At 46.6% G+C, this 12,600-nt stretch overlaps 1 protein-coding gene and 1 long non-coding RNA gene across 2 annotated transcripts; both read left to right on the top strand.

The window, feature by feature from the left end:
• Nucleotides 1-366: 366 nt before the first annotated feature.
• LOC137145391 (uncharacterized) lies at nucleotides 367-1,092 on the top strand. Its single transcript, XR_010917648.1, has 2 exons — nucleotides 367-911; nucleotides 1,011-1,092. It is a non-coding gene; the product is annotated as an uncharacterized lncRNA (long non-coding RNA).
• A 6,552-nt stretch (nucleotides 1,093-7,644) lies between these two features.
• Nucleotides 7,645-9,524, top strand: ASCL1 (achaete-scute family bHLH transcription factor 1). The gene is made up of 2 exons (XM_067536120.1): nucleotides 7,645-8,297; nucleotides 8,516-9,524. Exon 1 carries the CDS (start codon nucleotides 7,645-7,647, stop codon nucleotides 8,272-8,274), a length of 630 nt encoding a protein of 209 aa, XP_067392221.1. The 3' UTR covers nucleotides 8,275-8,297; nucleotides 8,516-9,524.
• Nucleotides 9,525-12,600: the final 3,076 nt, after the last annotated feature.

Genomic DNA, 12,600 nt, shown 5'->3' with positions numbered 1-12,600 from the left:
CAGTACGGTCGCCAGCCCCGAACCTCTTCGTCTAAACGAGCAGAGTGCGTGCACACTTCGTTCCTCTGCCGGCAGAGGCTCTTCCAAACTTGCAGTATGGGGCATTAGACTCTGATGTGGTTTGGGACGGCCCGTTCTTAAGTACCGGGGCCAATTTAAAAGGCACAGCCAGCAACCCGCCTGCCCGAGGGTTAAAGGGTTACCACCAGGAATTTTAAATGAGTGCATAAAAATACTCCTTAAAAATACCGAGCGTAAGAAATCTCTCTTCGCTGTTGTGAAACTAACCCAGTTTAGAAAGTAGATGCACTCAGTGTCTTACCCAGAACTCAAAATAAGTTAACTTCTCTATGTTTCCCCCCCCCACCCCCAGCCCCGCCCTCCTAATTGTGTTTTTTCTTTCCAGGCTGTTTTATGTTTCTTCGGGTTGTGCCAACTATTTATTTATCTTTATTCCTTCTCTTGCTTTCTTCTCATTCAGGCCTTTCTCTTTTTGTGTGTGTGGCTCCTCGGGCTGCTCTGTAGCTTACCACCCACTGCAGGCTCTCTCCTGCAGCCGAGGTGTTTCTATACAAACTTCAGCGTCCAGTTGTCATATTAATTATTACACTGAGTAATGACTGAAATAGTCAAAATAAGAGAAGACTCAAGAGAGCTTTTTTTTCCTCGCTGCTCAAAGATTCAGCAAAGAAGCCTCGCAACAAAGCACTAATTGGTCCCCAGAAATACTCTGACAAGGCATGGAAGATAGGGTTCATAAAGCCCAGCAATTGTGAAGGGGGAAAAGATCCTTGAATAGACCCCACGCTCCTTTTCTAAACTCTCTTGCTGTGCAAAAAATGGACTGCTTCTTGAATACTGGACTGATCTTGAATGCTATACCCAGCAGAGAAAAAAATGCACCGTTTATTGTAAGTTTTTTTCTCTCTCCAGCTATTCATGTGTTCTATGCGGAGAATAAGCTGGTTTTGTTTACCATGAAAGACCTTTTACTTTATTTTCACTCTTAGGGGGAGGGGAAGAAACACATGTGCCCAGACCCAGACGAGCTCGCCTACTGTAACAAAATGGAGTGTAACAAATCCTACAAAAGTTGAGAATATATTGCTGCTTTGAAGATCTATATAGATTAACGACTTTCGTTCTGCTTATCCGAGGCGGTATTTAATCATAACGCAAATGGGCCTTTTTTTAAAAAAAGCTTAGAAAAGTAAAGGGGGGGGGGGGCGGCTAAAGAACTCCTGAATGTAGCTGCAATTTAAAAACAAAACAAAAACAAAAACAGCAGGCAACAATAAAATCATGACAGTGCAAGATTTAAAAACCCAGTGAAAGGGGGAAAGGGTATTTAGCATTATGGTAGCATTAAGAACTCTAAGAACTCTTCACTGCAGGTGCAGGGCGACTGCATGGCGGGGGGAACCTTGAAACAAATATTTATCATCTACACATCTAGCATCAATAGATATCTTAGCTGGTAAGTGACTTGATGGGAAAGTAGACAATGGCCTAGGTTTGAAATAGTATTTTAAAAGCGGCTTTTCCAGGTGCTTCCCCCTCCTTACCAAACTGAGGTTGGGACTCCAAGTCTGAGACGAATCTGCGCCTTCATTTCTTTCAAAAGTCAGGTGAGCTGGATCCCCACAGGCTAGCTGATAGTATTTGAACAGGCTGCCAAGCTGCTTCTGGATTTTTTGTTTTGTTTTTGGCACTACCTGGAGATACTGTATGCAACGAGCACATCCCACCGTCTCTCTGAATAGCAAGGAGACAGCAATACGGTCCTCGAGCTAATACAGCTAGGCGAAGTGAAAATGACACCACACACATGCAAACAGATGTCACGGCCCTGCGTTGTCCGGTCCTGCAGCCCTTTCACAGGCCAACTCCCAGTGAAGTACACACCGAGCAAGGCCCTCTGGGTCTCGGTTCAAAACTAGAACCAAACTGAACTCATGCTTTTCCCCCCTGATGCTTCAAGATTCCTTTATTTTTTGTTAAGGAAACAGGTGCTTATGTTAACCGGGCACTGTGCAGCCTGGGAAAGCAATATCGGCGACCCCCCAATACCCCTTGTTTACCGTGCAGGCCTATGTTAACAGAGGAGCTCCAGCTCCCAATCTACTGCTGCACACCTATTTCTCCACCTATATCGCCTCAGTTCTTCAACCTCTGGCATTTCTGGCGGCGCCCATCTGTATCGAGATAAAATCCGCTGATAATATGCATTTAACTCCACTTCGCCCGCCCAGTTAGCACATGTCTAAACAGGACAAAACTACAAGGGTTGCATTTAACTACACTCATGATTTGCATCGTCTTAATACAGGCTACCTTCTCCCTTTGAGACTCGTGAGGGCTGAGACCTAAGCATTTCTGTCCTGTCCATTTCAGAGTAGGTTAAGGATTACACACTGTGATATTTATTGACCGTTAACATCTTCCATGCTACGTTTTAGAATGATCCACTCCAAAAGAATAACTTTGTAGAAGCAGAGTTCATTTGTATGGGGCTAATAAGTATGTAGATGCTCTTATCATTAAGCTATAGTGAGAAAAGAGAAGGGTTATTCTTTATTTTCATTATAGTTTAAAGCCTCCACATAAATTATTAATTAATACACACCTAAGGAATATGTAGTTCACTTAACCTCTATTAAACTGACATTTCTTTTTTCCTCTGTTTCCTTTCCTGTTGTTGCTACTTTCCAAAATGTGTGTGCGTAAATGGAAGCTCTCTTTTTCATAACCAGAGCGCTCTTCGTTCAGTGATGTCACAATGTAGGGCTCGTGACGTCACAATTTATTTCCTTGTACTGCATTCTGACATCAGGAACTCTGGATTATGACGTCATTGAAAACTCAGATGGAAAGCTAGTTACTGAAGAGGGAAGCTTCTTATTACACAGAACATAAAAATCAAAAGAGTATAATGCCATTATATAAGTCATTTGTATATCCTCATCTTGAACACTGGGTTCCGGTCTGATTACTCTATTTCACCTTTCATGTGTAGAGAGGTTTAAAGATTAAGACTAATCAGGACAAATCTGAATAAAAGTATACATGACCAAGAGACATAAAATAATTAGTATGCCATACAGGAGAGCATTTGGGGAGACCTTTTTATCTTTCTTATAATATAAGGGCAAAGGGACATACATGAAATGTAAGGCAACAAATTCAGAACTGATCAAAGGATATTTACCCAATACATAATTAACGTGGAATTTACTGCCACAAGATAGTATTAATTATTATTTCTATTAATTATTATTTATTGGTTGATGTAACCATGGTAATGCCTAATGGCTCCATTTAGGGACGACATGAAAGGTTTACACACTGATCTCATGTAGGCAAAGAGCCTAGCCGGATTTTTAAAAGTGTTGGCAATCCATTTATTTCAGTGGTTTTCAACCTGTGGTCTGCAGACCACTGGGGGTGGGTCCACAGACTATGTCTAAGATTTCCAAAGGGGTCTGCACCTCCATTCAAAAATGTTTAGGGGTCCGCAAATGAAAAAAGGTTGAAAACCACTGATTTATATGGACAATATGAACACTCACACCAAGATATAAAAATTATAAGGGATATCAACCCCCATGGTCTGTGGCATAAACTAACCAGGGGGTTCAAGAGAACTTTCTTCATGGGCAGATTTTTACATAATAATCCCATTATGGGGCTCCATGTACCTTTCTCTGAAGCTTGTGATGCTTACCTCTATCTGAGACAGGACACTGGGCTAGTCTAATTCAGTATGAAAATTCCCATGTGTACTCATAAATTGTTCAGCAGCAACAATGGGAAAAGTATAAATCAGAGTCTTTCTCTCAGACAATAGAACTATACTTATTTCCAATTCACTTTTTGAGCCATTGCCTCCACTCAAACAACTGGCTTTAGTTAGGGTGGGTGTAAAGGTACTGGGTGAAATCCGGACCCCAAAGAAGCCAGATTTCCACCCATTGACTTCAGTGGAGTCACATCTAGGTAAAACCAATGGAAGGGACTGGAGGAAAAGGCCCTTTGTCTATATCCAGTGCTTTCTTTTGCATCAAATATACAATCAGTTTCACAAATAAAATAAGTACACTATTTACAAAGAGAGGTGAAGACATAACATAGAGAGGCCATTATTCTGAGAGAGCAGAGATAAAAATATAAAATCTGGAGTAAACTAAAACAATAATTTCATGTAAATATGTAGCAGGCACAAAGGCACTAACTGATTTGTCCACGAAAAGGCATGAAGTCATTATCCTCGTTGCTGTTTGGGACAGGTGTCAAGAGTCATAAGTCGATCAGAATTCAAGACCATTAAAGACCCTGCTTTTTTAATTATATCCATGGTGATTTCCATCTAGCTGGGTATTTCAATTAACTCAGTGGCAGGCCATGTCTTCATAAACACATGCATGCCTCCAGTGAAAGGGCCAAACTGCCTGCAACACTTTTCATTTGGAGTCTGAGCCTGAACCAAAAGTAAACTAGTCAACAGTGTGGCATTATACCAGACAACCATTAGACTGGGGTTATACTCTTCTAAACCCACCCCAGTAAGAGTGTGCTCTAGTGATGGCACTGAAGAACTGTCAAACTATCTCAATCAGCTTAAAACAATTTTAAATCCAGTTGGAACTACAGAGACCAAGCTCCACATAATCTGAACCATTTGGTTTTGAAATTGATTCAACTAAAAACAGTTCAGGCTGCTTAAAGCAGGTGTACCCTACGTTTCCAACGGGCTTTAGAATAGGTTTAACTAAACCATTTACAATCTTGGGGGACATTTTCCTGTTGTAGGAAAGGCTTAGGATTTTCTTCCTGGCCACTGACTCTATGTGGGCAAGTGTCCTTACCTGCGTTTCAAACTGGTAATGACATACCTACCTCACAGGAGTATTATGAAGCTTAATAGAAGCTTCCAAAGCACTTTGAGATCTGCAGAAGAAAAATGCTATATAAGTGAAAAACATAGTATTGCTACTAATATTTAGCCAAACATTGCCAGCAGAATGAGGAAAGCTCTTCAGCATACATTTTGCTCAAATTGATTAGTCTGATTTATAAACTGATTTTTTTTTAAAATAAATCTTATATGGGAATGCCCCACCACCAACACTAATATTTGCTAATGCTTGGCACTTTTAAAACTAAACTAGACGAAACAATAGATAATCTATTCTACAGAACAATCCTGCACTGGAAGGGAAGATGGATTGGATTATTTAATGACTTTTCCCCCTATGTCTTATTTCTACAATTAACTGTGTTCTAGCTATCAATAAAGTCAGTATCAATGACTTCAATGGGATCTTCAATATTGTAACTATTGGGGAATGATTTATCAGACACTCTCCTTGCTGGACAGAGCTATTGCTCCTTCCCTGGCTGGTTCACATCTGCAAAAATCCCAGTTCAGTGGGAAATCTCAGGATAACTTCTTTTTGTCTGTAAGTCTTACTGTTGCAAATGAAAAAACCCCACATTGGTTCTGTACCATCATCATAATAAAATAAGAATGAATACTTAGCACTTCTAGCACCCTTTTCCATCCAATGATCTCAAAACAAAGAGAAAGGATGGTCTTGTACATACCACACTGGACTGGCACACAGGAGATCTGGTGCAGTTCCTGGTTCTGGCATAGACACTTTCTGTGACCCTGGGCAAGCTAATACATTTCTGTGCACTTCAGTTCCCCATCTGTAAATTAGAGCCAATAAAACATTTTGTCTCCAGTGCTTTGTCTATCTTGCCTGTTTAGGCCCCTCAGGAAATCAGGTAAACATGTGCTTAACTCTAAGCAAATGCTTAGTTCCCATGGACTTTGATGGGATTTATGCCTGGGTTTAAATGCTGTCCTAAACAGTGATGTTTTCCTAAAAGGAGCCTTAAACTGTAAGCTCCTGAAGGCAGGCACGCTCTTTGACAGTGTGTTTGTGCAGCACCTAACACAATGGAACACAGATCTTGTCTGGTGCCTCTAAGTGCTACTGTAATACAGATAATAACAAATAAAGCGTTTGACAAACATTACCGATTTAAACCTCACAATACCCTGTAAATTAAGGAAATATTATCAGGCACCTTTACTTTACCTGAAGACCTAAACAAGACAACCCCTTCCCGAGCCAGCAGGTTGGGAAGTGTTAGCTCTCTCTCTTTGTGTCTCTTCACCCCACGCCCCGCACCCCATGTTCCTCTCCCATTCCCCCCAAACCCCTTCTTTAAAATTGCTTGCAAAGCCTTTTTTTCCTGCAGTGACACTACCAGCATCTCTGTGCAGATCAAAGACACATCCACACCAACAGTTTTCCCTTATTTCTTTAGCAAAACACTGACAAATTTCCCCACTCCAGGTCCAACGTCAGAGGTGCTCAGCGACCTTCCACTTTCACTGCGCTCTTGACAAAGCTCTGGCTGGGATGCTTTAGTTGGGGTTGGTCCTGCTTTGAGCAGGGGGTCGCACTGGATGACCTCCTGAGGTCCCTTCCATCCCTAATCTTCTATGAGCCTATGATTCTGCAGTGGGAAGTGCTCAGCATCTCTCAGGATCGGGCTTTCCACCTGCCTCTCTTCTCTTCCCCACGCCCCCCGGCCCAACCCAAACAAAAACCCACACTCTCCTAAAGTCTAGTCTAGTTCAGTGGCGTCCAAGGACGCGCCCCTCTCTCTCTGTCCCCAGATGTCTCTGTGCATGGGTCCAGATCGGCCACGCGTCTTCCTGCCCAACTTTATTCTGCAACCAGCACTTTCACCCCGAGCTAAACACGGCACCGCATCTGCTTCTTCGCCAGGAGAACGGTAGCCTCTGGGCAAGCTCCGGCACCTAGCTGGGGGAGATCTCCCTGAGCTGCCTCCCCCCCCCCTTCTTCTCGTTGGGTCTGGCATTAGTACCAGAAAGACACCCCCCCCCCCCGGGTGCACCCCCAACCCCGTTGCTTACTCCCCCCCGCCCATCAGCGCTTGCTCTGCGTCTCTCCCCCGCCCCCCCGCCCCCCCTGCAGCTCCTTCCCCAAGCCAGTTGTTTATTCAGCGGCTGGGACGGAGAGCGGCACGCGTCTGGCGCGCGCACTTGCCACAACACACCCGGGAGGGGTAGGGGCGGAGGCGGGTGAATGAATTGGAGGCCGGGGAGGTGGAGGTGGAGGGGGGGGGGGGGGGATTCGACCGGAGGCGGGGCCGGGCCCGGGCCAGCGCGTGTGTGCGGGGCGCTCCGCGTGTGGTGTGGTATGGTGTGTCGCCCCCCCTCCTCCTCCTCCTCCCCCCCCCCCCCGCGTTGAAAAGGCGGCCGCGCGCCCCGGCCCGCGGCCACGCACGGCAAAGGCGGGGCGCGGGGAAGGCGCAAGGTGCCGAGCGTGCGGGGAGGAGGGGGGCAGATCCCGCAGGGGGGGGGGGGAGAGAAGGGGGCGGCCAAGCCCCGGCCGCCCCTTATAAGAGACACGCTCCCCAGCCGCCGTCTTGCAAAAGCGGCTTTGCCCGGCGGGCTGCGCACACGCGAGCGCCACGAGCCTCCCCGGCAGCCGGGCGCGAAGAGGGGGAGGGAGGGGGGAAAGCGCCGCGCTCTCCGTCTCCCCCCCCCCCGGGCCCGTCCCGCCACCGCCAGCGCCGCGCGCCCTTCCCGCCTGGCCGCCCATGGCCAGCGGCAGCCCTGCCCAGATGGACAGCACCAGCCAGCCGCCGCCGCCCTCCTTCCTGCCGCCCGCCTGCCTCTTCGCCGCCGCCCAGAGCGTGCCGCCGCCGCCGCCGAGCCCGGCCGCCGGCCAAGCCTCCTCGCCGGGCCGCAAGGCGGCGGCGGTGCCCCAGCCGGCCAAGCGGCTGCGCTCCTCCTCGCCCGAGCTGATGCGCTGCAAGCGGCGCCTGAACTTCAGCGGCTTCGGCTACAGCCTGCCCCAGCAGCAGCCGGCCGCCGTGGCCCGCCGCAACGAGCGCGAGCGCAACCGGGTCAAGCTGGTCAACCTGGGCTTCGCCACCCTGCGCGAGCACGTGCCCAACGGGGCGGCCAACAAGAAGATGAGCAAAGTGGAGACGCTGCGCTCGGCCGTCGAGTACATCCGGGCCCTGCAGCAGCTGCTGGACGAGCACGACGCCGTCAGCGCCGCCTTCCAGGCCGGCGTGCTCTCGCCCACCATCTCGCCCAGCTACTCCCACGACATGAACTCGCTGGCCGGCTCGCCCGTCTCCTCCTACTCCTCCGACGACGGCTCCTACGACCCGCTCAGCCCCGAGGAGCAGGAGCTGCTGGACTTCACCAGCTGGTTCTGAGCCCCGGCCTGCCTCCGCCGCAGGTGGGTCGGGCTGGCGCTGGAGCCCTGCTGGGGGTCGTGGGTGGGGGGGGGGGGTCATTTGCGACTGGGATCCGCAGCCTGCCGGGGGGGGGGGACGGGACTGTGAATCGCTCCGTGCACGCCGATGAACAGAATTGTCCCCCTCGGACCAGCCCTTGCAGCTGGTTCTGCACTGCCTGGATACTCACCCTCTCTCTCTCTCTCTTTTATTGTTACAGGATTGTTGGGGAGAGGGGGAAGAACTGTTGCCTTCTTTTCCCCCAGCGGAAGGGAAAACGCACAGCACACGAGGAGCTGCATCGCCTCTCCGAGCCCAGGGGAGCACTCACGGGCCTTGGCACGCCGCTCCGTTTCACCAGACCGAGCGGGAGCTGCGGGCACCGCTCCGCGCTGAAGCACGTTGTCCTCGAAAAACATTGGGCTCATCCTCGCCCTCTAGGGAAGAGCGCTGCCTCGCCTCAACCTAGTGGGGGGGGGGGGGCTCGTCCTCCCCCAGCCACTTTTAGCCCTTAAAGACTGGTGTGCATCACGCGGTGGACAGAATTAGTTCCCTAATGTCTGTGGAGATTCTGCAATTCAACTATGCTGTACTCAAAGAACCCTCTAAAGCCGTCCCCTCCTCCCACCCCTGGGACTTTTTCCGACCATTTCCATCATAGAATGCTTCCAGGCGTTTTTTTGTGTGAATTTTTATTATAAGAAAATCTATTTGTATCTATTCTAACCAGTTTGGGGATATATTAAGCTATTTTTGTACATAAGAGAGAAATTTATAGACGTTTTTGTACAAATGGTTTAAAATGTGTATATCTTGAGACTTTTTAAAAAAAAAAATGTAATGCTTATTACCTCTTTGATATTTAGACATGTAGTCAACATTACCTTACAACTGCCATTTTTTGTACGTGGTTTTGTAAAGGACTTGGAATTCCTCCAGATGTACTTTAGCACCGACGTGTCTTACTTTATAGAATCTTTGTTAATGTATTAATAATGTTATTAAACCATGTTCAAAGTGAACAAAGTTTATGCAGCTATTGTCCAAACACAAAATGGTAGTCATGTGTTTTTATATGCTGCCTTTTGAAAAAAGAAAAACAGAAAGAAAGAAAAAATCCTTATACCACTGCCTTGTCTTACTGTTTTATTACAAACTTACAAAAGTCCTGTATAACCATGTTTTATACAAGCTACTTTCGTAATAAAACCTTTTTTAAAAAAAGTAAAGCGATCAGCTGCCTATTGTATGTAATTTTATTTCTGCCAGTGATAACTCTGACTGTAAGGAGAAAAATGTTAAGTGATAATGTGCCAGAGATAAGTTGCATATGGAATATTTGTATCTATGCTGGATGTAACATCTGTATTCAAAGATACAGGGGTATTACAATTGTTTTCTTGCCCTTCGATGTTGCAAATGTGTATCTAAACCAAGAGGCTCGGGGGTGATTAATGGCTTCATTGTCCTTCGTGAAATCACTGCACATTAAAATGTTTCCCAAAAGAATGAACCCTGAAAAAGAGGGCGCTCCATCCCACATTTTCACTGCTCTGACCCCGTCCTCTCACCGCCTCCAATGAAACAGGGGAGAACAAAATATGAGGGAACTATAGTTAGAGCCACCGAAAGAGACCAGCGACTTTGTTGCCTTTTATATATTTATGTGAGGCAAGCACAAATAAAATCATAGGGAAAAGAGGGATGGGGGGAATACAAAAAAGCAAAGTAGTAGAAATGACACTGATCTTCCTAAACTTGTTATTCTATCCAAATAGCGTGAGCTGAGTGTAAAAGTACCCAATTACCAAGATTCAAAAAGATTTTTTTTTTTTTTTTGGCTAGCGTGCTTGTTGTCAGTTAGCAAGGACGTGACCAGAATTCGCCTTTTTTTTTTTTTTGCCTGCCTGCCTCCTGCATTACTTCCACATTCAGTTTGCGTGCATCAAACCAAGCGGAAAGCAAAACGTAAAATGCATCTAACACCCCCCCCCCCTCAAAAAGCAAAAAAAAACAAAAAAACAAAAAAAAAAAAACCCCACCACAACCAACAAAGAGCTGGGATAGTCAGCATGCGCTAAGGAGTTAAAAATCTAGCCGGTTTTTGTACAGCTTTACCATTTATTTGCACAGGACCAATTAAAAACTACAACTAAAAAAGAAAAAGTCATTGACTACACCGGAATGTAATGTAATTTTTTCCATCACTGCATTGCTTTAAACATGCATTTCTATACATTCTTTCCACCCCCCCCCCCCCCCCCCAAATTTTAAATAGGTCATTTAAGGGTGGCAGTGGGGAAAGCAGTAAACCCCTCATTACCTCAATACAAACATTCATTGTTTTAACCCATCCTCGAACTAATGTTTAGTTATGAAAATAATAACCGTTATAATGTCTCCAGCCATTCTCTCTCTAAGGGACCTCAGCTTTTTATTTACCCACTTTTGCAAGTGTGTAGATAAGATATGCAAAGAAAGTGTAGCGAGTAATTTATGGCTATGAATATAACATTAGGATAATGTTTCATTCTGTTACAAAGGCGAAATTTCTCTCCTTGTGTAGACAGGTGTTCTTTTTTGCTCACTCCTGAATAGTAAATATCCAGACTCATTAAATTAAAGGCAAAGTTACGCTGGTATTTGCTACAGTGGATGAGGCAGACTCAGAAAATCATCCTTCTTCCCCTCCCCCCCCCCCCCCCCCCCCGGCCTGGAAAAAAAAAAGAGAGAGAGAGAGAGAAAGAAAAAGACACACACACAATTTTACTGAAGATAGGAAAGGCCGAAGCAGGATTGGGGTAAATCTCATTACATCTGCTCTAATCGCTTAGCAACACAAAGCCTTTTCTTGGATTAGTAGGGCGAGCCATTCAGTGCACCCTGACAAGCAGTATTCAGTTAGTTTTAGTAAACTCCATAAATCAGGGCCTTCTCTTGGTCGCAGTAGAAGTTTTAAAGCTACCAGGAGCTATCAGAAAAATACAAAATGCAGATGGACGTTGCTGGGTCTTTTTTTTTTAAGCACTAGAAAGTGAGTTATTAACAAACTCATCTCACCCAAGTTTTTGATGTTGTTCCTCTTTGTAGCTAGCTTCGACTGTGCCTAAAAAGCTAAAGCACATTTGTGGTGTCTGGCTGAGAGTGGTGAGCTGCAGAGGACTGAACAAGAGAACTATGCCTGGCGCGGCAGATGTAGAGACTGCTTTAGACAGTTTAATATCTTCCTATAGTGGCTCCAGCTAGGATCTGTAACCCGCCTGGAGTGACAGGCCTCTCTCCCACCCTTCAGAGCGGACTGCACAAAACAAACCATAGGATCTCTCTTGCCAGAGCAAAGGTCAAGCCTGCAGAATCCTGACTTTTAAAGTTTGGGTTCCCCTAAAGAGCGCCAGTCCCATCCTTCTTCCGTTGGGTTCATTCGGAACCTGCATGGTCTGGTTTGGAGACCTACAGCCGGCCCTACCCTTCATTCCCTGGGCACCCAAAATGTTCACTGCAGACTATGGGTATAGCCAGGGAAGGCAGAACTGGTCCACTATTTTTCGGTTGCTGGTAGGTTTACTTCATCCTGTACGCACAGTATTGCTGTGCCCTTTCTTTGCGCGTCTCACTGAACTTGTGAAGCGATTCTGGCTCTTCGTTTTCAGTCTAACCCGCTCTACATCGTCATGTATGGCAGACCAAGGTACATCACAACGTCGCCCGGCACAAGCAACGGCAGAAAAGTGGTAGTATTTACTCTAACGTGACTCACATTCATGGGGACCAATGAGCCGAGGCACACTACAAATACTTTTGGGTTCAGGGCTGTGTAATGGAAGGGAAGCCCCGCTGCCCTTTCTCGAGGGCTGTTTTCCTGCCTTGCAAACTTGAGCAACAACGTTAGCCATGATGGATTCGCGGATAGGATCCAGAATACTCAGCATCCATTTCTGTGCCTCTTTTTTTTAAAAATAGCCTGTCTATTACTTTCCAAAGGAAGCCCCCTTTCAAGGTACGCGCTTAACTTCCACCCCCTGCATTTATATACCCCTCCAGGAGCAGATTCCCAGGAAAAGGGGAGCGGGGGGGCAAGACTTTCCCCTTGATGCAGGTTGAAGTTATATTCTGGCTTTTGTATGCAAGATGAGATTGCTACAAAAGCGGGTTGGTAGGTTAATGGCAGGAAGCGAGTTGTGTTACAGAGCCCAGAGAGTGGGGAGCGCGTGTCAGGCTTCATGATTTATTCACGCTATATACCATCCCAGCTGCTTCTCGGCGCTGATTGGCTGCAGGCATGCGTCTACTGTCAGATGCGCACGC

This window comes from Emydura macquarii, unplaced genomic scaffold (genome assembly GCF_026122565.2).
Source record: "Emydura macquarii macquarii isolate MOO-44397 ecotype Brisbane River unplaced genomic scaffold, CSIRO-AGI_Emac_v2 contig_3530, whole genome shotgun sequence".
Classification (NCBI taxonomy): Eukaryota; Metazoa; Chordata; order Testudines; family Chelidae; genus Emydura; species Emydura macquarii.
This window is presented reverse-complemented; position numbering and strand designations above follow the sequence as displayed.

Excerpts from the sequence above, each read along its gene's own strand:
- ASCL1 (XM_067536120.1), top strand. The coding sequence starts at position 7,645 with ATGGCCAGCGGCAGCCCTGCCCAGATGGACAGCACCAGCCAGCCGCCG.